Source organism: Malus domestica, chromosome 09, assembly GCF_042453785.1.
Source record: "Malus domestica chromosome 09, GDT2T_hap1".
NCBI classification, from domain to species: domain Eukaryota; kingdom Viridiplantae; phylum Streptophyta; class Magnoliopsida; order Rosales; family Rosaceae; genus Malus; species Malus domestica.
The window spans coordinates 12,898,282-12,922,279 of NC_091669.1; the positions used below are offsets into that span (position 1 = coordinate 12,898,282).

The 23,998-nt window shown below is 36.4% G+C and overlaps 2 protein-coding genes across 14 annotated transcripts; both read left to right on the forward strand.

The window, feature by feature from the left end:
* Positions 1-8,193: 8,193 nt before the first annotated feature.
* Positions 8,194-16,806, forward strand: LOC103443342 (7-dehydrocholesterol reductase). The gene is made up of 13 exons (XM_008382160.4): positions 8,194-11,248; positions 11,980-12,202; positions 12,535-12,590; positions 12,784-12,886; positions 12,983-13,048; positions 13,834-13,947; positions 14,248-14,374; positions 14,782-14,882; positions 15,568-15,693; positions 15,785-15,849; positions 16,041-16,122; positions 16,225-16,307; positions 16,490-16,806. Exons 1-13 carry the CDS (start codon positions 11,157-11,159, stop codon positions 16,554-16,556), a joined length of 1,305 nt encoding a protein of 434 aa, XP_008380382.1. The 5' UTR covers positions 8,194-11,156; the 3' UTR covers positions 16,557-16,806.
* Positions 16,807-18,364: 1,558 nt separating this feature from the next.
* Positions 18,365-23,868, forward strand: LOC103443343 (putative pentatricopeptide repeat-containing protein At1g16830). Of its 13 annotated transcripts, XM_070805064.1 has the most exons (9): positions 18,365-18,428; positions 18,533-18,660; positions 18,824-19,148; positions 19,225-19,345; positions 20,081-21,316; positions 21,885-22,041; positions 22,417-22,528; positions 22,611-22,755; positions 23,086-23,421. In XM_070805064.1, the coding sequence occupies exons 4-5, from the start codon at positions 19,241-19,243 to the stop codon at positions 21,230-21,232; spliced, it is 1,257 nt and encodes a 418-aa protein (XP_070661165.1). In that variant the 5' UTR covers positions 18,365-18,428; positions 18,533-18,660; positions 18,824-19,148; positions 19,225-19,240; the 3' UTR covers positions 21,233-21,316; positions 21,885-22,041; positions 22,417-22,528; positions 22,611-22,755; positions 23,086-23,421. The 13 variants fall into 13 exon arrangements, with proteins under 13 accessions (XP_070661165.1, XP_008380384.3, XP_028964056.2 ...); XM_008382162.4 differs by lacking the exon at positions 23,086-23,421 and adding an exon at positions 23,484-23,868 and having other exon boundaries at positions 19,225-21,316; XM_029108223.2 differs by lacking the exon at positions 23,086-23,421 and adding an exon at positions 23,484-23,868 and having other exon boundaries at positions 19,225-21,316; positions 22,663-22,755.
* The last annotated feature ends 130 nt before the right edge of the window (positions 23,869-23,998 follow it).

Sequence of the window (23,998 nt, forward strand, 5' to 3'; positions counted from 1 at the left end):
GTCATGGGCATGCTCTTCAGCTGCTCATTCCTTGTTGCATGCGCATATTTACATGCCAATTTGGTAAGCTCGTTTACTTTTCCTTCTTGGTCTGTACTTTTTCTTTTGGGCTTTGACTAATTGTGTATTGCTCATGTTTACATAGTAGAAATGAGAAGCATAAAGACTCAAGAAACTTAAGAGGACAAGTAAGGAAAGTGAATCGGACCAACTAGTCTCCGACAACTTATATGATCATGATTTTCAAGTATTAAATTACGAACTCACACTTTTCTTAATAATTTCATATGTGTTTATAGCTAGAAAGTTTGACATAAAAAATAAACACATGCAAAGTTAGAAATCGGGGCATGTTTACTTATCATGAGAATGAAGATATAAAGGGAATAACATATCCCCAATACTCAAAATCAATTTTGATCCTTTTTTTTTGTTTCTGATACACGTGAATTGGAATCATACGCATTTCTCTTAATCCTTAGTTGTAAATAAACACATGAATGAAAATTATACATGTTCCCTGTAAGCTAATTCTTATTAGTAAACATACCTTAAAAAGTGTTTAACACTCATACTTTAGTAAACGTAGAAGCCTGACGATGATGAAAATGATTTTGTTCTTATTCTCTATAATTAAAAGTGTGCCATAGTTTAGTTGGACACCAATCCTGTTTTCGATAGGTTTTGTACCAAGGTCCTAGACCCTGTGAGTAAGTACAGGTTGCTTTGCAGGTTGAACATAGCTACCAGAAATTTCAACTAATAGAGAATTGAGAATGAGATGGATTCAATTTTAATGTTAATGAAATTTCTGATCACCGAGTCTTGTCACAAAATGTGATTTTATATGAAAGGTACATATATTATTAACTTTGATTTTAACCAAAAGGCAGAGAAAAAAAATTCTTAAGGTGAGACTTTCTACGAAGTTTCTGTCACCTTACAGTTTAACGTCAGAATTTTTTTCTTTATCTTATTTTTAGTCATTGAGTGAATAAGTTAAACCAAAACGACCATCAAGATTAAACAAGAAGAAGTGTTGTAATTACGATTATCATACTACATTAGAAAATAGTTTGTCACAACCTTTTGTGGTGGCCACATTTTTCTTTACACATGCATAGTTGCCAATGTTCACGTTGATTTTATATGATAGTTGCCAAGATTGTCACACTTTTCCTTATTGAATCTGAAGGACCGTTTGGGTTCATGTATAGTCACACTACTTTCATTTCTATAGCTTGATAATTGTTTCATTTCGTTAGCGTGTTTATATATGTATATATGGTATACATTGTACAACATTGTATTTTTACGTGTTCTTACATTACTTGGATGTCTTTTTTTTGGTAAAAAGGAAAATATTTGGATGTCTTTCTTTTTCAAAATTTTAAATTGAAATGTTGGAGGAAACTAAAATCCGATTAGGAGAACTTTTCTACTCAAATAAAAGAAACAAACAAAAAAATTTTGACTTTTTTTGTAGATTTTCTTTATGATTCATCTTTATTTTTTTTTTTCTTTTGAATTCTCTCTGTTTCGTTATGCTTATTTTTTCTAATTTTTAAAAAGACTTCCTACTAGTAAAATTATAAAAAGTAACATTTTTCGAGAATTGATCCAAACAATGGCCAAAACCCCTGATAGCCAAATATAACTCGATGACAATTGTAAAAATGAACATAATTTTTACAAATTATATACATACTCAAGCCAAACAAAATTCAAGTAATTAGAAAGCAAAAATTGAAGAGGAATACCTCCGAAGTGGACAAGACAATGGTGGACATTTGAAGGCTTTAGATTTGGTGACTGTCAGCCGCGGTGGTGGTTTTAGTTATGGGTGGAGGCAAAGCGAACACATTTTTTGGACTAACAACGGTGTTTGGATTTGGGGTTGCAATTGGAGGTAGAGGTGGAGGCAAAGGGACCATGGTTGACTGATTGACGACTATGGTGGTGGTTGTGGTTGGAAGTAGAAATGGAGGTGAAATGTGATGGCAGTGGTTGAACTGAGAACCGTTGCATATGCTGGTATGGAGCTACTGTAAGTTGGGTGAACCATGTTATTTGATCAGTTTTTATCTTGTCCAGTGTATTCGTTTATGCACACAAGATTAAGCAGCAAATGGTTTCATACTTAACTAACTCACATTGGACCTGTTTGGCTAATTATGTTAAATTCAACAAAGTCACATTGGGTGACACATGTGCGCTTCCCACCTCTTTCTTGCTTAAAGCCGACCTGGAAAATTTCTGTTTGGGATGTTTGGAAATTCCTAGCATGTTGCAATTTTGTTCAAAGCTCACTTGGTATACTCCAGAGAGCTAGTAGTGAAACTGACAAAAATATAGTCGTAACGGATCAAATTGGCTTGAGATACAGTTCGAGTTGCTAAACATTGTATTTTCGGACAAATTAATTGAGTTTTCATTGAGTGATGATGGTTGCTAGCCCTGCTTGAGTTGTATTTCTCATGGCGCCGCCGTAATTACAGGTATATAAAGCCTCACAGTCGTAAAGACCCATGTTGAAATTAAACTTGACAATATCTTAGTAAAATTGTCGTTACCATTACAATTGTTGTTGTCGTGTTCCGTCTTCAGTGCAACACGCTTTGTCCTATGTTATTATCATATATTGAATTTGTTCATAACTTGACAATTTGGGAGGATTTCACGGCTCTCTTTTATCCACAACCCAATAAACCTAAATAAAAATTCCAAACAGTTGAAGAAAATGCAACAGTTGTCAGCTGGAATTTCCGTTCTCCCCATAGTTTTGCAACTCCTGTGAAGTTTTATGCCGGCAATCTCACTAACGGTAGATGGGCATCAACCCCCACTCATAGTAGCAAACATACAAGTTCCATATCTGGTGTTGGAGTGCCATCACAACTTTGAAAGAAAAGGTGTGCACCTGAACCTACTAGGTCCGTGAAATGTGGATGCAAATTTTGTACATGGCTAATTTGATGAAATTCCGCCTAAAAGAGAACAAACAATGTTAGCCTAATTGGCGAACACTCAATAAAAAAGGGAATGTGTCCGTCAAATGACCTCTGATGCTTAAGTCAGAAAAAAGTAGAGAAAACATAAAACTTGAGAGAGTTCGAAGTAGTAAGTGACGATTACAATTTTCTCTGAATGACTTGGCTATTTATTGGGAAGAAACCCTAGCAGGTAGCTGGGAGGGAAGCTGTAGAGCATACTAGGTAATCCTTGATGATGCAGGCCAGTCTCCACAGTCTTACCAACTAGTATTCCTGAAGGTCCCTTAGTAAGAGCACATGTGCGTTGAACACACAAAGGGAGACTCCGAAGAGTCAGCTGCCTTGCCATAATTGGAGACTGGGTATAGCCTAATGATAGAATGTACTATAGGCGGCAATGAGAGTCCATAATAAGTGTCATGTGCAGTTTGGAGAGTCCATGACTCACACCATGGGCGGCCCGCAGAGCCCATGATGTGTTAGTGGCATAAAAGCCCAATTACCTTATAACATACTACTTATGACGTCAAGAGTAAAACCGTCACATTGAGTATACACTCCATGTGTCCTCCTATTAGATGTGATAAATTTATGTCTTCACATGAATTGCTTCGCCCAAATCTCAGGACAACGTAGTGGAGTCACTAAGGACAAGGTAATAGCACGAACAATTGCTTCCTTAGGAGAACGTCATCGAAGTAAATTGAGGAAGAAAATCGAAGATGAGAAAATGAATCTTGTGGATGAAGTAATCAATACTCTGTGTTGCTCTTGGGAATTTTGGGGAAAGGGATCCTCTCCGGATCCCTTCCTCCTAATCCACCAAATCAGTAGATTCGTGCCATTGAAATTTGATCCAACGACTGAAATTGTTATAACTTTTAAAGTGAGCCCCTGTTTGTAGTCGTTTGATCAAATTTCAATGACATAGATCCACTGATTTTGTGGATTAGAAGGAAGAGATCCGGAGTAAGGGATCCGGAGTCCCTTTCCTTTGGCAGCTCAGGCTTCTAACTATATAAAATTTGTAGTTGAATCTCTATTGATTGTTGAAAGCCTAATTGGTTCTCATTAGGATCCATTCGCTGGCCATAGTATGTGTTTATAGTGTATCAGTATATACTTAAACCAATAGCCTGCCCATTAATCAGTATTATCAGTTTGGAGATGTTGCGAGGTGGTTGTAAAGCCTTACGCTATTATCTTAGCCACAATGGCTTAGAACATTTGTTCACCAATGGTTTGATTCGGTTTGTGGTTTGACATACACCTATCACTTAATAAAAAATTTGCATCTATATTGAAATAAATATTAGAATTTTTTTTTTCTTCCAATTTATAGAAAATTCATTGCCAACTTGTTAACCTCGGAATTTTAATCTCATAATGCTAAGATATTCAATAAATTACTATCTTATATAATAATAAAAAAATATCTTTTTTATTGTAATATTAACCCACGGTTTGTAAAAGTTAAAATTACATACTAAATCAATGGTTTAGATTTTTAACAAACAATAATATATATCTAAAGAAGAAGGCGATGAGCTTACTCAGATAATGAGCTATCAATAATGTGGTTTAAATTCGCATTTGACGAGAATCGAACCTAAGACCTCTCACTTATAAGTGAAAATAAATATCACTAGAATAAATATATATAAAAAAATAATATCAAACTGGACCAACCCAAATGACGTAGTTTGATTGGTTTTTCGGTTTTTCAGTTTGTTTGGGTTAGTTTTTCGGTTTGTTTGCCCAACCTTAATTCAAATGACATACATTACAATTGAAATTACAAAGCCAGAAACAAAACCAGTCCCTCATTAAAATTGAAATTACATAATTCAACAAAGCAACCAACAAGCATGAAAAATATCCTTCCCATTAATTCAAAGCTTTAAAATTGGCTTCATTAACCCAATTCCCAATTGTGTTAAATTAAGTGTGGCATTCCACAATGGTTTAGGTGAATGTGAAACCCGTATATAAGAATCATGTTTGGTTTTTGTAAGAATAATACTTGACTACTCAAAGATGAGTGGGAACTCTTACTCAAAATTTCTCAAAATTGTTCGTTGTTAATTTATAGAACTTGTGTTTATAATAAGAGTCGTTCAAATTATAAATCACCCTATAAAGATCGCATCTGCAAAAAATCAATTAAAACTAAGGTCGTTTAATCATCAAACTGTTTAAAAATAAATGAACAGTATTGGTAAAAGCATTATAAACCGTATATGTATTTGCTACAATAGATTGACTAAACAACCTTAGTTTTAATTTATTTTTTGCAGAGATGATCTTTACAGTGTGATTCATAATATGAACTATTCTGATCATAAACACAAAGCACTGTGATTAAAATACTAAGAGTTCTGAGTATGAGCTCCTACTCATCTTTGAGTAGCCAAATATTGTTCTTTTTGTAATACTAATTCAATATATTTGTATCACACTCGTAAGTTTGACATAACTAATGAGTCTAATATATTGAACTCACAAATTCAATAAATTAGTATCACATTCAACTTTTCCGTCACACTGTAAAAGTGTGATTTATATACTATATTATTAGTATTTGTTGACCCTAAAAACTAACAAGCCTACATGGCGCGCAGGCCGAGTAATTAATAAGTTAACTACGTCATTCGATTGTGTACGGGGAGTGCCAACTCGTCGGTGACGGGGGAGTAAAATGTGTTGATGTGGCTTTGAGCGTGCTGCTGACTTCTTGATTTTGCGACTGCGGCCGAGGAAGGAACACGTCTCGGCCTTCGGGTTCTAGAGCCTGAAGACAATGCTGCTAGTCTTGCAAAGTTCATGGATCGTCGGCGCTGGGTTCGGTCAAGGTGATTATATTCGTAAAAGTATAAGCACACCGAACTGGCACCAAACTATACGGACACAAGTACTCAAAAGAGATGTATGTCTTGATGGTGAATGTGGTTCGAGCGTCAGAATGCCGAACTCTAAAACTTACTTCTGAATATCCTATCATAAAATAACTCGGCGTTCAATGTGCTGAGCCCAGTAACTTGTAACACCTCACTTCGCCGAGAAGGCTAATGATATAACATCTACCAACAAAGACTCGAAAATCCTTGTCGGTCGAGACTTGGATAGGTAATCAGTCGGCCTCGACACAGTGTTGTTTATCCAAACTGAAGGTGCTCATCGGTCGGCTGATTCTACGACTCCAATGTTGTTTATCCAAACTGAAGATGTCACATGTTGCCTTCACAGTGTTGTTTATCCAAACTGAAGATGTGTCAACGGAAAAAGAAAATAAAAATCTCAAGGTTGTTGAGAGGTTTCGCGTAGAGCGAGAGTTTGAGCGGAGCAATTTGTGTGTTGAATTGGATAGGGCTCTCCATGTTGCACGACTTCTTGCATTTATAGTGACTGTGTGCTTAGTAGCCAACCCGTGTAGTTCCAGTCGAAAGCATAACACTTTTCCTGAGATAATTATCACAAAACCCCTTGCCATCATCTCGATATCTGGGAAGGATTGGCAATTGTACTTTCCTTCTATTTAGACTAGATACACTAGTCACTTGATAATATTCGTATTTAAAGTTGTTGTTAACTTCAAATTTCCATGCACCACTCACTAGATCATTATCATGATAATTCCAACTTAAATAGGAATATGCCATTGCTAGCAAATTGAAGAGTGCAACATCTCCTTTATTTTAGCTCGGATACATCCATGCATGCATCCTGATCAAATGAATTTCAAATTCATTTTTAGCTTCCAAGTGTCGTCAGATATCCCAAATCAATTCGAACTGTACTGCTTGCTTGGGATATAATTTGCATCCTATTTATCTGGTTTAAAAAGATGCAGATAATTCATATTAAAAGATAATTATTATGATAAAAACCATAATATAATCCTTTAACAATAACAAAATTATCTTCACTTTTTCATCCGACGGTTGGGAGCTATGCCCACTCAACAACCTTGATTGCACGGGCCGATGGTGTAGTATTACACTAACTTTTTTCGGCAGGCCTAAGGCTGGTTTGGTATTGCTGTACTTTGAAAAAAAAAATTGTTTCTGATGTGCTGTGAGAATAAGCTCATTTTTATTGCTTCACATTCAATTTTTTTTTTCACCCAAAACTATGAAAATAAGCTGTTTTTAAGTGTTTACCAAACACATTTTTAAGCTTAGCTTTTTTTTTATACTCACTTTTTATAAAAACACCTCAGTACGAAACCAGTACTAAGTTACATATTTAACGAAAAAGAGTGTGTGGATATTTTTTTTTTAATAAAAGTAAATTGAGGACAGAAAAAATTTTGGTTCACAAGATTAGTCTGAAGATTCCATGTGGGCCCATTTCTAACCTTATTCTGTGTTCTGTCATAAGGACCACAGTTTGCTAAACCCCTTGATTTTTTTTTTTTAGAATATATCAATATTTTTACATTAAAAGGAGGAATAGTTTGGCTAAGTCATACAATGGCAATCTAATTTGATATTGAATTTATCATTCACGAGATTCGAACCTAAGACTTCTCACTTCCAAGTGAAAAGAAATATCAACAGACCGTAGTACTGAATGGCTGCTAAACTCCTTGTTAAATGAAGCAAAACTCAGATCACATGGACTGATAGAAGCATATTTATGCGACTGGGTTAGCTTGTTCTCATGCATTTATGTTGTTATTTCTTAGTTAATTATGTATTTTAAGCTATTTTCGTGTGTTTGTAGGTCCAAAGGGTTATTGTGGCAAATAAGTGCATTTTGGAGCATTTTTTGGCATGGAATGGATAGCTTATGCTTGGAGTAAATGGATTGGACGAAATTTGATGTTTGTGCATCATCATGTTCCTATAAATAACCATTGTAGCACACTCATTTCACCCAACACATTCACCTACCACTACATCCACTCATTTCACCCAACATATTCACATACACTACATACACTCATTTCATCCAACACATCCACTCATTACAACCACCCAACACATTCATCTACCACTACATCCACTCATTTCACCCAACACATCCACTCATTACAACCACCCAACACATTCACCTACCATTACATCCACTCATTTCACCCAACACATCCACTCATTACAACCACCCAACACATTCACCTACCACTACATCCACTCATTACCACCACCCACTACATCCTCTTCCTAGCCTATAAATACATTCATCCACCCTTCATCAAGGGGGAGATATATCAATCCAAACACATCCATTCATCTTCACATCCATTCCTCCATACAAACAAACATTCAAACACTTACCAACACATTGTGCCGTATCAAAGGAAGGGAAGGAAAGTGTTTGGACGTGCTTGCTGTCCAACTTGGATCGTTGGAGCGTTTAGGTGTTTTCTTTCTTTTGTTTCCAATGTTTAAATTCATTTTCTTTTGTTTTGTTGTGAATATGAGTGGCTAAACCCTTCTTGGCTAGGGGTGATTTCAAAGCCATGATTATGTGTGTAATATGATTTGATAAATTCCAGTTATGAACTCTTGAATCGTAAATGCAATTGGCTTAACTATTTGATTGATAACTTATTTGTATTTGTTGATTAAGGGTCGACACTTAATTGGCATGCATAAATCCGTTACTAGAATATAAGGAAGTTTCACATAATCGTTACAAACTTATATTCACATGTAGTGAAGGTCGCTTATAAACGATCGCGTTAAGTTCAATTCCTAGCATGAGTGACATGATGCCATAGTTGCAAGTGCTTTGTCAATGCTTATGATTTTCATTAAACGTAATGATCTTTGATTGTATCTCTATTATGATGTCATGTAGGGAATTTTAGAAGAATGTTTTGGGTTGTCGAATGATGTCATCCAATCCAATAAAACAAGGAAAATCTGAGAGTTAATTAGTGATGTCACGGTTAATTTGGAGCATTGTCTTCATAATTCAATGAAGTAGTAACTGGAAATCGAGTTATTTGCATACATGTCATGTGTGGAGAAAAGGCCTCTAGCTATCCCATCTATCATCTTATTGCTCAAATTTGTTTTACAATCTGTCTAGTTTTTCATACTTGTTTATTTGTTTCAACTTCGTCCAAAACTCAATCCCCCTTTACTTTAGTGTGTCTAATTAGTTATAATCTGTTTTAATTTGTGTTTTTAAATGTTTTGATTCAAGTAAAAGTCAATTTTCGTCTAAAGTCATTCCTAGTGTCTAGTTTAAGTTTATTTAGTTGTTTTAAGTTGTTTTGAGTATTTTAAGTTTGCTTTGAGTCTTGTAAGTATTTTTAAGTTTAGTTTTATGTTTTTGAGTCAGTTTAGAGGTTATTAGCAAGCCCTCCTAATCCCCGGTCCATAACGATCCCTACTTATACTTGTACTACAATTGTCAAAAGAGGGTTAAATTTGTGTGCTTATATATTTCGCATCATGGACGCAAAGGGATCCTCTCCGGATCCCTTCCTCCTAATCCACCAAATCAGTGGATCTATGTCATTGAAATTTGATCCAACGACTACAAATAGGAGCCCACTTTAAAAGTTATAATAACTTCAGTCGTTTGATCAAATTTCAATAGCACGAATCCACTGATTTGATAGATTATGAGAAAGGGATCCGGGGTCCTTTCCCATATAGACTAATGGGACATTGTAAGTGGGCCCCCGCCCCACCAATGGCGGCCTAATTGGAAAAACAAAGGGTAAATCTCAGTTTACTATCCTCAAATTTCGTGGTTTTCAACATTTAGTACATGAAGTTTTTTTCGTCCCAAAGTCATACCTAAAGTGTTAATTTTGGGACAGTCTCATACATCCGTTAATCTGATTGTTAAGTCTTCTATTAACTGATGACATGGTGCCTATATGGATAATGACTGGACGCCACGTGTCATTAAGGGATCCACGTGGAAATTAAAAATTCAAAAAAAAAATTCTCCCAAATTTAAAATATTAAAATAATTAATTAAATAAAAGTATTTAAATAAAAATAATTAAAACATTAAAAAAAAAACCCAGAACCCCCTTCATCTTCCCCATCCGACACCTCTCCACCCTTTACCCACCAACACCCTTCCCCTTTCTGATACCCACCCACCACCAAGCCTTTTCTAACATCGCAGAGCTTAAAAGTCTGCAACTTTATGCCATTTTCCATAGCTTTAAAGCTTGTGAGTAATTTATTGGGTAAAAATCGATTCAAGTTTTAATTTTGGGTGCATTTAGTAGTTATTTTTCTTGTTTTGCAGAGGGATTTTGTTTTCATAGGATTTTTCAAAAATCAGAGCAAGCGAGCGAGCTCCAATGGCGAAAAACGGCTCTCTTCTCTCTCCCAGAGAAAAACACACAAAACTCACTTCCTATTTCTTCGCGAATCCAAGATTGTTCACCAGCTTCACCTCAAAAGCCGTCTCTAAATCTGACGCCGTAATGAGCCCAACCACCATCCTCGAAACGAAACTGTTTATGAGCCTCTAAAACCCCTTCTGGTCCGAATCGAACACCCCCAGAACCCCGGAACCCAAATCCAGACGCATCCACTAGGACAAATTGGACTTCAAAAGCATCGACCTCACCATCGTTGACGCCTTCAACGAATCCGACCCTAAACCGAAACCCTCAATGTCGCCGCAAAGCTTAAAAATCTGCAGCTTTTTGCTGGTCTTCTTCCTCCATTGGTGAGAGAGGAAGGTCGAAGTGGGAAGGGAGAATGGGGATCTTGCGGTAGTGTAGGAGTGATTTGGTGAGGGTGAGGCCACGAGGGTGGGTGTAGAGGAAAGAAGGGAGGGGGTCAAAAGGGGTGAGGGAGAAACGCCCAAAAGTTTTTTTAATTTTTTTTATTTTTTTATTTTTTAATTTTTTTAATATTCAGGTAATGTCTAGTCATTATCCACATGGATACACATCATCAGTTAATGGTAAATTTAACAGCAACCTTAACGGATGTATGACAGTGTCCCAAAATTATAACTTTATGTACCACTTTGAAATGAAAAAACTTTATGTACCAAATATTGAAAATCAATAAACTTTAGAGTAGTAAACGGAGATTAACCTAAAAACAAATATTAAAACGACACTCATAATGCTATTTGCTGCACAGAAGTCTTCTCATCTCAGATAGTCAATCAATCAACGATACAAACTGAGCTCTCACTGTGCACTCTCAGAAACCACAGGGAGAAACAATGGGGGAGACGAAGACCGTACATTCGCCATTGGTGACGTACGCTTCCATGTTATCGCTGCTTTCTCTCTGCCCTCCCTTTGTAATTCTACTGTAAGCGATCTGTAATCTCTTGTTTCTGCGTTTTTTTTTTTTTTTTTTGGTATGGAAAATGAAATGAATTTTACGTTTGATTGTGTTGGGATTGAATTTTTTGGAGGGATGATGATATGGGGACTAATGGGTTTTCGTTATTTCTTTGGTGTAGTGGGAAAAATAGGGTGATCGAATCCGAATCTCGTATCGGTTTTTCGTTTTCTTGTTTGTTCCCGTAGAAAATTTTAGTTTTCTGGGAAAACATGATGTTTTGATCTGGAAATAGTACAGGGACATGTTTAGTCTTGCTTGAAAGAAAGAGATGCTGATATTAAATCTTAAGAAGTGTAAGATTATTTGATTTTGTTTTGTACAAAGTCCTGAACTTGTATTTTGAAGTTTGTATCTCGCGTAGATGCATTGATAACCGATTTCTTTTTATTCCTTTTTTTTAATAATCCCCTCTTTCGATAATGACACGATGCATGCAAAGAATCGGAAATTGAAACCTTAGAGTGTTAGATTTTGGTTAGTTGGGATGATGTAAGTGACTTAACATTAGCACAGCTAAACTGATACACAGTTTAATAAAGCAAAACGAAGTTCATGTGAATAAAAACTAAAAAGTTACAGAATTAGGAGCACCGTATCAATTTATCAATGTATACGCTGTTTACTGCTACATGACATCAATGTAATGGTCATGATGATCACGAGTGATTGAACTCAGAATCTGATACTTAATGCAGATGGTATACAATGGTACATGCTGATGGCTCAATTCTGCAAACTTGGGATCACTTGAGGCAGCATGGACTGCAGGGGTTCATCGAAATCTGGCCCAGACCTACTGCCACTGCATGGAAGATTATTGCCTGTTACGGTGCTTTTGAGGCTGCACTTCAGCTTCTTTTACCTGGAAAAAGGGTTGAGGGACCAATATCTCCAGCAGGGAATCAGCCTGTATACAAGGTGCTATATACTCGATTTCTTTATCAAAACTGCTTTGTGAAAGGGATCATACAAATATGGTTTCCAATCTGTATGCCAAACTCAAGCTATATGTCTTGAATGTTCTGGAACGTTTGGCCTTCTAGATTTAAATTTTGTATAGCTTAAAGTCTTTTCTTGTCAATTTTTCTGTATCTGGACTTGCAGAAATGTAGGATTGTTACATTGATAACTATTAGCTATAAGTTGATCTAGTTCTCTGAAATGAAAGGAAACTTCTACTTCTTGTTCTAGATAGTTCTATATGCATAGTCTCCTTTCTCCTTTTCTAATATAGCATGTGCATTTTGCAGGCAAATGGTATGGCAGCCTATTTTGTAACGTTGACTACCTACCTTGGCCTTTGGTGGTACATACTTTCTCCATCAATTCACAGTGTTTGCTTTTATGAATGCCGTGCATCCTTTGATTCCACATTCCTAGAGAGGCGGTCATAGTCTTGTTTTAGTTTCTTGGTCAGCATTATTGAGTTATTGACAGGGTGGCCTTGTAGCACCAAAATGTTTAGAGTGCATTTGATGTTTTTCTATGTTAAATTTCAGGTTTGGGATATTCAACCCTACAGTTGTTTATGATCATCTGGGAGAAATATTTTCAGCCCTCATTTTCGGAAGCTTCATTTTTTGTATTTTCCTGTACATAAAAGTGAGGGTTTATGATTACTCCGAAATATAAGTTTATCTACAACTTACGAATGTTTTTTTTTTTTTTTTTTTGACACAAATACGTTATGTTTGCAAGGGCCATGTGGCACCATCTTCCACTGATTCTGGATCATCTGGGAATGCAATAATTGATTTCTATTGGGTAAGTTTCATTTACAAGTCATTTTTGCCTGTTTTCTATCTATTGTGTTCCCTGCCACACAAATTTAAGAATTGACATATCTTTTGGTTTTAACTGAATATATACCCTTAGAAGGTTCACATTCAGTGTGTGTCAACCTTTAATTTATTAATTATGCTAAGTTGCACATGTGTGACTCTGCCTTGTGACTAATATTTGCAAGATGTGTTATATCCATTCACCCATACTAAATAAACCATGTGAAAAATGTTTCTTTCAACAAGTTATGTTACCTGTGATCTATCTGAGCAAACGAGCTGTGCTTTTCTTTTGCAATAAGCAGTTCACAATGCACATAGAGCTGTAGACATGGTTTTCAACCTGGTTCTTGATGTAGTATATCAGAATGAATAAGTTTGTCCCAAGATAATTTGTGCTAATGTCACGGCCTTACTCTAGTAAACATGGTTTTACTTTTTGATATACTGAATTACTGGATTACTTTGGCATTCCTTTTAATACAACTAGAAAGGATTATTGTGTTGGTCGATTAATGGGATGGACTTCTTCTCCAGATTTAGTTGTACCCTCTCTTTGTTTTATAACATTCTTGTTTCCTGTATAAAAAAAAAATTAAAAAAAAAACTACCGGACTACTTCAATAGATTGTAGTTTGTATCTGCCCACATGTAGAATTATTGTTATGTGATGCTTCTTTTATTAAAAAAAAAAAAAGATAATCTATAATTGTTGGATATGGCCTAAATTAATGTAAAGAAATTATGATTTCCTCTTCATTTTTGTAGGGCATGGAGTTGTATCCTCGAATTGGCAAATACTTTGATATCAAAGTTTTCACAAACTGCAGATTTGGGATGATGTCTTGGGCAGTTCTTGCTGTGACTTATTGCATAAAGCAGGTAAATCTTCTACGATATTTCTTCTGTCCTCGTCATTTAGGTCCAACATTTCACTTCAGTCCATATATTTCTAATTTCAAAGTTACCCTTGGAGATTTGTTAAAATTTTCAATGTCATCCACATTTACTTTTCCGTCACTTTTTGGTTGGTGGACAACGTGAATTTTCCCCCATTCAACCAAGGCAGAAAAACCTGTGTGATCGAAGGACCAAGATGATGAGTGTATTTGTTCACCTTTTGAAATTTTTTTGTCAACACATTTTTTTCTAATATTTAACTTTTGTTTCTTGTTGTACCAGTATGAAGTCAATGGGAGAGTAGCTGACTCAATGCTTGTGAATACTATATTGATGCTGGTGTATGTCACAAAGTTTTTCTGGTGGGAGGCTGGATACTGGAATACAATGGATATCGCACATGATCGAGGTACACATATGCTCTACCTTTTACTTTTTCTCCCACTGTTTGGTTGGCACAACTGTTGGATATTGGCATGCCCAAGACTAACCATCAGATGTGATAATATTAATCAATGTTATAAGGTCAACATTTAACTATAATGAATTTGGTGGTCTTTTTGGGGGTTGATTGTATTGATATTTGATTACCATAAGCATGGTATTTACCATGTGTATTGGTGATCTACGGGCTATTATTATACCGCATCTCTTAGCAAGTCCAAGATTTTCATGCTGACTATTGTCATATTTGTTCTTATCCTTGTAGATTGACACATAGTAATGTAACTTTTTCAATCATGGTTTCCTCATCCTTCACTTGGTTCAGTTCATGCTTCATCTCACTATGATTCATTGTACTTTGGTCTCTGGCAGCGGGATTCTATATTTGCTGGGGTTGCTTGGTCTGGGTTCCATCTATTTACACTTCTCCCGGCATGTACCTGGTCAACCATCCTGTAAATCTTGGTACTCAGGTATAATGGCATCCTGATATGTGGTTTGCCCCATTTTTTTAAGTTATGAATCATAGTAGTAAACGTATTTGGTTATGAAGGCGTGTTCTAAGTTTGTTAACTTGTGATTTCCTTATGTTTTAGGTCATGCACATTTTCTTTTTATTCAGGGGTCGTAATGAATGATGGATGGTTATTAACTCATTATGTACACTCCTGGTTCTAAAAGTTCAATGAGCATAGGAAGAGAAGGATTAACCTTTAGACTTTGGTTATTGACTAATAGATTAACCCTTGGAGTTTGGTTACTGGTTAGGTTGTTTGTATGATTATTATGAAATTTTCTTAACGCCAAAGATTTTCAATGCTTTGCATTTGGTTTCATTGCATCATGCTAGAATAAGAATTCATCCTTATGCAAGATAAGGTATTTTCAGAATTCAGGAGGACTACCATCTGCTTAAAACGTAAAATCCAGTGAACATCAATCAGTTAAAAAGACAAAAGGGAAAAAGAAATTATGTGCAACAAAGAGAAGAATGGTTTTAAATAAAAACTTTAGGTAGGGAAAGTCTGGCTGCAGTTTTGGCAATTTGAATTCAACTGGATTTATACTGTCCGTGAAATTTCTCAGCTGAGTCATTTATCTTCTTTCTTCCTATCATTAATTGTCACATTTCTGACAATCTCCAACCTCATGTTCCAGCTAGCACTTTTTATTCTGGCAGCCGGAATCCTTTGCATATACATCAACTATGATTGTGACAGGCAAAGGCAAGAATTTCGCAGAACTAATGGAAAATGCTTGGTTTGGGGGAGAGCTCCATCAAAGGTGAAATTTTTTCCTAAAGATTATATGATTAATTATATGCACAATTTGAGATTATATTGGCTGACAGAAAAACATGATTTGCACATCTCAGATAGTCGCTTCATACACTACCACATCTGGGGAAACAAAGACAAGCCTTCTTCTAACCTCAGGATGGTGAGTATTTCAACTGAGTATTTTTGTTAGTTCTTTTTGTCGCACATGGGGAGTGAGTTGAGCCGTGCTTTTGTTGATCTCTTCTCATTTATGTACATTGCGTATTTTGATTCATGCCTATGCTAGAGTTCAAAAGATAAGCTGAAACTTTTGTTTTAAGTCATTGCTAAGGAGTATTGCTCTCCCTGTAGGTGGGGTTTATCTCGTCACTTCCATTATGTGCCAGAAATATCAGCTGCCTTTTTCTGGACTGTTCCAGCCCTCTTCAATCATGTAACCATTTATATTTAGTGTCTTCTTACAAAACAACCACCGATTCTAGCTTACTTCAGTTTTCGGGCAGTTTAGCTGAACTATTTCCTTGTTTTCCTGCAGTTTCTACCTTACTTCTATGTGATCTTCCTGACAATCCTTCTGCTTGACCGAGCAAAGAGGGATGATGACCGATGTCGCACCAAGTAAGCAGATACAGATTCCTCCTATTACATAATATTCATTTCTTGGGGGAATCCAAAAAAATGAACAGACGTCCAGTGGTTTCAAAATGAAGTAATCAAGTTGTAAAAACCATAAAAAAATGAAAAACAGTTCCAACCATTGTATGTAATGTTGATGAGATTTTGACAAGTACCATTTGCAGGTACGGCAAATACTGGAAGTCATATTGTCAGAAGGTTCCCTACAGGGTCATTCCCGGAATCTACTGAAGAGTCCGAATCCTGTAAGCATCGACCAGTGCGCCACGTTGAACTCGCTCTTTCTACGCACAGCTCATTTGGTGATTTGTGAATGCTGTGTATGATTGCTTTGGGGTGTAAGTTTAGTGTATTGTGGTACTAGTCTTGTCGACTGCACAAGTAAACATTAGTTTTGTATTGCTTATGAATCTGTTATGTACAATTTCAGGGTTTTTTGTTTTCATTAATTGCCATTAATTTATATGGAAAATTATGACTATACCTGGACTTCAACCTACTCCAATTTGATGATTGATGGTGATGGATAAGCAACTCCTCACTATGACTTCCTGTCCAAAAGTCTCATTAATGTGGGTGGTGGTTTTCATAGTCTCGTTTTCTCCCTCTAAACTTCTCCCCTTGTTGAGAGAGATGGAGAAAAGAGGAGTGCGAAAAATGTAAAAACGAGGAGAGTGCAAAAATCACTTCGTTCCCCTTTCTTTAAAGGAAAAGGAGCACATTTTGAGGGGGATTTGTCCAAAAGATGATGGGAACTTTAACGAAAAACTCATGATACTGTTGACTTTAACGAAAAATCATATTTTTACACTAAAAAGTCAATCCTGATACTATTCACTTTACCCTTTATATTGTCTATGTCGTTAAAACTCAAAGTTTTCAAGTCATTTTCAATAGTTTTCCTAAAGGTAAATACTTTGAGGATGCCATTTTCAGACTACCATTTCCAAAATAAAACTTGCGTGAAAAAGAAAAGAATTAACTTGGCTCCTCAATGGTTGAAGAAGACTCTCCTCAATTCATTTTGTGCTCGATTTATGAAATTTCGGACTTATGATTAGAGTTGTTAATTTTATATTATTTTATAAAGATCATCGTTAAAAAAATTAATAAAATATGAAATCATTTAGTATCAAACTATACAAAAATAGATTGACGGATTAAATAAAAGTATTATGAACCGTCTATTTATTTTCTATAATTGATTGACTAAACGATCATAGTTTTGATTTTTTGTAGAGATAAATTTTACAAGGAAATTTATAAAATAAATAGTTACGATCTTAAACACGAATTTCCGTAAATTGAATACAAAATAAATTGAGGAGCTTAAGGATCCAATCTCCTCTAAAAAAGATCCAACATTTGGATGCCTTAGATCCTCTGATGCATTATTGACGGAGTGTTTACGGGAATTTATACCATACACCTGACATGGTTCTCTTTCTATATATTTAAGTCACGTGATCTCTTGATCACAGCAATGTTATTCTTTTAATTCATACTAGCATATGGGCACACAAAAAGTGTGTGAGAAATTTTTTTATTTTTGTATTTGAAATAAGAGAGAGGAAGAGAGTGATAGAGGATATGGGGGTGAGAAGTTTTTTATTTATTTTTTTTATTTTTTATATTTAATTAGAGATATGTTAGGATTACATATAGATGAGGCCTTGAAGAAAAAAAAACAGCAAAATTTTGTTGTATGAAATTACATTTTTGCCCCATATTTCTTATTCATGTTCTGTTTTAATTAGAGGGTTAAACTGGTAATTTTATAGGATTTTGGTTAACCATGAGTGTTTTATTAATTAGTATAGGATTTTAGTTGACAATGAGTATTTTATTAATTAATAGATATTAAACAGATAAAAAGAGTTTAAATCCGAGACCCAATAGATTAAATACAAAACTACTACTTATAATCAAGAATCAAGAGGGTTGGCGTGCGTTAAGCTGGACCCGTAGTTTGGGCTTAGCCCAACTTACTTTCTTGTAGCTATACATTTTGAGCCCACAAAGAAAAAGCCCAACTTACTTTTGTTATTGTTGTTCTTCAATCCTCCCTTTGATTTCTCCAGTCGGCGCCACCTCCTTCCTCAGGTACTTCTCTATACGCTTTTGATTTTTTGCTTTTGCTTCTGCTGCTGTTAAATGTGATGGGTTTTTTTTTATTCAGTTTTTATTGTATGAGTGGTGGGTTGCAGATGTAATTGGAGGCTTGGTTTTTTGGTGGGTTGGCTCTCAAATTCCAAAGGGGAAAAGGGTTTTTCTTCTTCAGCTAATTCATACATACTGCACTAATTCAGGGGTTATGAGTGCCAAGCAGATGAAAGTAAGTAACTTTATATATATATGTCTGTGTGTGTATGCATATGTATCTGTACGTGTGTGTATCTGCTAAACCTTAGGAAACTACTCTAGGGCTCGTTTGGTGCCTGAGATTGGATTGGATTGCATTCTGGGGGGTTAAATAATAATTTCGTATTTCTCTGAAGCTACACGAATAGGCACATCAAGAAGAAACAGCGACAGAGGCGCAGCTGCTCCGCGGCAATCCGGAGTCGACCTGCTCCTACTCACTCAGATGGATAGTGTTTTTGAACTGCTGCCAAATCAAGGTCACAGATCCCACCTAAGCTTTTGTCTGAATCTTCGCGGAAGAAGAAGCGGTTCACCGAGGGACAACGCCTAGATAGGTGGGGAAATGCGGCCACAAAGCATGGATTTTGGTCCGACTCATTGATCTCATTCAACGTACATGGGATATAGTTATGCTAACCAGTCCAATCCTAGGCATCAGAAAAACTCTATATAATATAGGTAAAGTAGAAAAAATCTATATTGTTGACCCTCTCTCGGTCTTTCCTAATTTTCTTATATAGCGTTTGGTTTGCAGGAAAAGTTGAACTTTCATGGAAAAAGTATGGAGATTTAGGTATTGCTTTCTGCACAAAGGGCCAACCCAAATCATCAAAGCACTGCGCATGTTGCCAATCTGCCACTTTTCATCACCAAAGGTGTGTCCAACTAACAAAACCCAGGGGAATTTCCAGAAAATTTTTGACCGAGAAAAAAGTGAACTCATTCTCAATCATCAAGTTGTGCATTCCACTTTATTGAACTGCTCTTCTGATTTGATTGCACTGAGATTCTTCTTGTGGTGTGCCGGTCAACGTAATTATTTTCACAATAAGATTGTGATTGATCACATGGTTGGTGTCATCAAGCGCGTGATGGAACAATATAGAACAGTTCAATTGATTATTAGGGAACTAGAGAGCATGGGGTGTGTTGTAAAATCTCAAACGTTCTTACTCTTGTTGAGGATTTATTGGCGTGGCGAAATGTATACAATGGTCTTTGAGGCCTTTGAGCTAATGGGTACTTATGGTTTTATTCCAAACACATTTGCTCGTAACATAATCATTGATGCGTTGTTCAAAATTGGGCATGGGGATTTAGCTATTAAGTTTCTGAAAGAGACCCGAAGGCCAAATTTTTTGACTTATAACATTGCACTGTGTAATTTATGCAATCTCAAGGATTTATGTCACATTCGAGATATGTTGAGAATGATGTTGCGGCAGGGATATCACCCAAAAGTTGAGACATTTGAGATGATTTTGAGCTGTTTTTGCAAAATGGATAATATAGTGGGGGCGCATCAAGTGTTGGGCCTACTGATTACTTTGGGCAACGTTGTGTCTGTAAATGTTTGGAGCATATTGATGAATGGATTTTGTCGATTGCAGAGACCTGATGCGGCTGGTCAGTTATTGGAGAAGATGGTTGAGACTGGTTCTTCTCCTAGTATTGTAACGTACACGACTTTAATCAGAGGATTTTTAAAATCTAATATGGTTAGTGAAGCATTCAATATTCTAAATATTATTGAATCTAAAGGATATGCCCCTGACCTCGTTCTTTGTAATGTGTTAATAGACTCCTTTGCCAAGGCTGGGAGGTGTGATGATGCCATCGATGTTTTTGTTAGCATGCAATCACGAAACTTGGCTCCTGATTCTTGTACTGTATCTTCATTGTTATCCACCATATGTTTGTCTAGGAGGTTTCATCTATTACCCAAGTTGGTTCGTGGACTTGACATAGAAGTTGACTTATTGCTTTGCAACTCACTTCTCTGTTATTTTTGTAAGGCTGGGTTTCCATCTCTTGCCGTGAAGTATTATAATGATATGCTTGATAGAGGTCTTATACCAGATAAGTATACTTTCGTTGGATTGGTACATGGGTTGTGTAAGGCAAGAAGAGTTGACGAAGCAGTTGATGTGTACCATGGGATTCTCCGGAGTTTCCCTGGACAGGATGCTTACATTCATACTGTGGTCATGGATGGGCTTATAAAGGTTGGTAAGTTTAATGCGGCCATTAGAGTGTTTAGAAAAGCAGTTGCAGAGGGGTTCACACTTGATGTTGTAGCATACACAGTTGCCATTATTGGGCTCTTTATGGGTGGTAGAGCTGGAGAGGCTTGGTCACTCTATCGCCAGATGAAGGAGGTCAGCTTGGCTCCTACTGCACATACATACAATGTAATGGTTTCTGGTTTCGTTAAAGAAAGAGATCTTAATATGGTTAATTTAATGCTACAAGAGATGATAGAAGCAAAAGTAGAACTGGGCTCCAATACTTTCTTGAGATTATCAAAATTCCTCTGTAGACCATGTCATTCTGATTCAGTTATTGAACTATGGATTGAGATGAGAAGTTTGGGTTTGATATCTTCCAAGGTAGTGCAAGAATTACTTTCCGACGAAGTTGCTGAAGGCGTGAAAGTAGATGATGGCCTCGTTGCATATTTAGGCTTTAGTTCAGAAACTGGCTTATCTGTGGAGACATCTGGCTCTGAAGACGTTTATGATGTGGCTGCTTCAATGGGTTGAGATTTATAATGGTTGAGATCTGCCTCTTCAATGTCTTCTCTTGGAATTGATGATTTAAACGGTATTTCATCTAGCATGCTAAAGGTAATTCCGTAACTTTAATTTCTATCCTGTGTAATTGGTTGTCTTTGAATTGCCTTTGGCCTTTGGGGTTAATTCTTAAAACATTAAATTTGAATTTAAGAATTTCTTTTGGATATTCTGTTCATTGGTAGCTTTGATTATTCCAAACATGAGCTTGTTGCTCACTCCAAAAACACTTGTGTTTTTTCAATTATTACTTCTTAGGAACACAAGTTAGAATTGAACAGACATATTAGTCTAACAAATAAAAGGGAAACTTGTTTGATAGTTTTTGTTTTTATTTTTTTTTTCTTTTTCCAAAAGGGAAACATGTTTTTTAATAATTCGGGGAAAAGGTGCCATATCTTATAATTTTACAAATTTATAACTTTTAAGAATGGTATATCTCACTGATCTTGCACAATTTATTAGACTAAATAAGGGAAGGGGCAAAACTCAAGACTTTGTTTTCCATTCTTCACTTGTTTCAGTTCATGCTTCATCTCACTAATTGCTTTCCGCCACTGCGGTAAAGCGCCATCTGCATGCTTCATCTCACTACGATTCATTGCATGTTTGTCTCTGGCAGCTGGCTTCTATATTCATTGGAGTTGCCCGGTGTGGGTGCCATCCATTTATACTTCTCCAGATATGTACCTGGTCAACCATCCTACAAACCATCACTAGTTTGCCCAGTTTATTAAAATTGTGAATTTAATCATCATATTTCTGCAGAATTTCTGAAGGTGTGTTCTAATCGTCACCTTATTTCCATATTTTGAAGTATGCTCTTCCCTGGGTGAATATTGATATGTATATGTCAGTCATGTACATGGTAGTTATTGTGGGGTTATGGCTGCTCAATGATAATGCGAGAAAACAGGGTTAACCGTTAGACTTTGGTTACCATTTAGGTTGTTTGGATGAATTATGAAATGTTCATAGGGGAACAAAAGAAAAATAAAAACTTTACGTTGTCAAAGTGAGGTTGCAGCTTTTCAAATCTGGCAAATTTGGATTTTAGCTAAAGTTTACAAGTGTACCTAGCAGTACAAATTAAAATCAATTCATCTGTTCTTTTCTTCTCATTTCTTCCTCTTATCATTTGTCACATTTCTTAGCTAGCACTTTACGTTGTGGGGGATTGTGCATCTGCAACAAGTATGAAATGACAGGCAAAACCAAGAATTTCACAAAGCAACATGCTTGGTGTGGAGAAAAGCTCTATTAGAGGTGCGTGTTCTTGTCTGAAACCCTCAGAGGTTTTTGGTTTTCTGAAACTTATAATGTGATTCTTATCTCATACTATGTGTAGTTTGGTATATGCTGGCTGACAGAAGAGTTGCAACACGTCCATATCTTCACAGGCAGTTGCTTCTACGCTACCACATACGGGGAATCAAAGATAAACCTTCGTTTAACCTCAGAATGGTGCAGTCAAAAAAGAAAACCTCAGAATGGTGAGTGTTCCAGTTTTATTTTGTATTTATAACACTGCATATGAATATAGTTGAATACTATAGTCTCACTGCTTTTTGTCGAACAAGGGGAGTGAGTAGAGTAGTGATTTCTTGACTTCACGCAACATAGAATTGATTAATCATATGAGACCAAGAGTGTGTCCACAGTCGGTATCGTGTAAATGTACAAAATACTGTAGCAGGCAAATGAAATTATTGGAAGACTAAGCTGAAAAAGCGGTCTCACTCTGCACGACGCATTCTAATTTCATGCATATATATCTGAAAAATAAGCTGGTGCTTTTGCTAAAATCATTGCTGACTCTGCAGATGGGTTTATATCAAAGATGTTCAACCTACCCACATTCCTATTAGTCTTGGATGATATGGTACTTAGCGTCCGCGCCAAAGCATTAAGCCAACTCTCGGTATCTCTGATGCGTTTGTACACTCAGCCTTCCTTAATATGCAGTCCTCACTGTGACTTCCTTGTCCTGCTCCTACCGAGCCTCTCGACCCGAGATCAAACCCGATTACCCGCCTTTTATTTTGAAAACAAGCTCGTGTAATGTAAAACTGGCAAGGCACTTGCTAGAAATTTGTTGATTCTAAATCGAATGAGCTTCATTCTCATGTTGTCACATAAAAATATTTTCTGGTGTTGCACTTGTATCTCAAGCGAGATTGTCTACATGATAGAGCAACCATTGACGTTGTCATCACTGCAGATAGTGTAAGGATCAGTTGCTGCTTTTCAATCTGATGGCATGTAATTCATCGGCGGATGCGGTTTCGCATACGGACGGTGGAGGGTACATGTGGTTCCAATTCATTGGCATCGTGTATTGGTCTTGGTTATAAGCCATCATCCCTTGTGGACCTGTGGTGGTACTACTTTCATCGTCCATAACTGTTGCATTGCTGGCGCCACTCCGACTTTCACTTTTACTATAGCTAGTTGCTTACAAGCACCTTGATCTAGATTAGTATTCTTCGTGAATATCGACTTAGGATGTCTCGATCTAGATTTATTGTTGCTTAGGCTTTTAGCCCTGACCGCTTTCAAACAAAAAAATAATAATAAAATTGTCACCTATTCACAGTAGGAAAAAATCCAATACCACCAACAAACTAGCATCTCCCGAAATTGAAACCATCATAATGTCTTAAGATTGGGAACCATGGCTCAAAAAATGAACTTACACGGAACAGATTCACTATGACAGTTGTATCTTCGGTCTAA

Bases quoted from the DNA above. Each gene is read 5' to 3' on its own strand.
- LOC103443343 (XM_008382162.4), top strand. From the start codon at position 19,241: ATGGAAAAAGTATGGAGATTTAGGTATTGCTTTCTGCACAAAGGGCCA.
- LOC103443342 (XM_008382160.4), top strand. From the start codon at position 11,157: ATGGGGGAGACGAAGACCGTACATTCGCCATTGGTGACGTACGCTTCC. The intron at 12,591-12,783 runs GTACATACTTTC...GTTAAATTTCAG, and splicing joins ACCTACCTTGGCCTTTGGTG to GTTTGGGATATTCAACCCTA. The intron at 14,883-15,567 runs GTATAATGGCAT...CTCATGTTCCAG, and splicing joins CTGTAAATCTTGGTACTCAG to CTAGCACTTTTTATTCTGGC.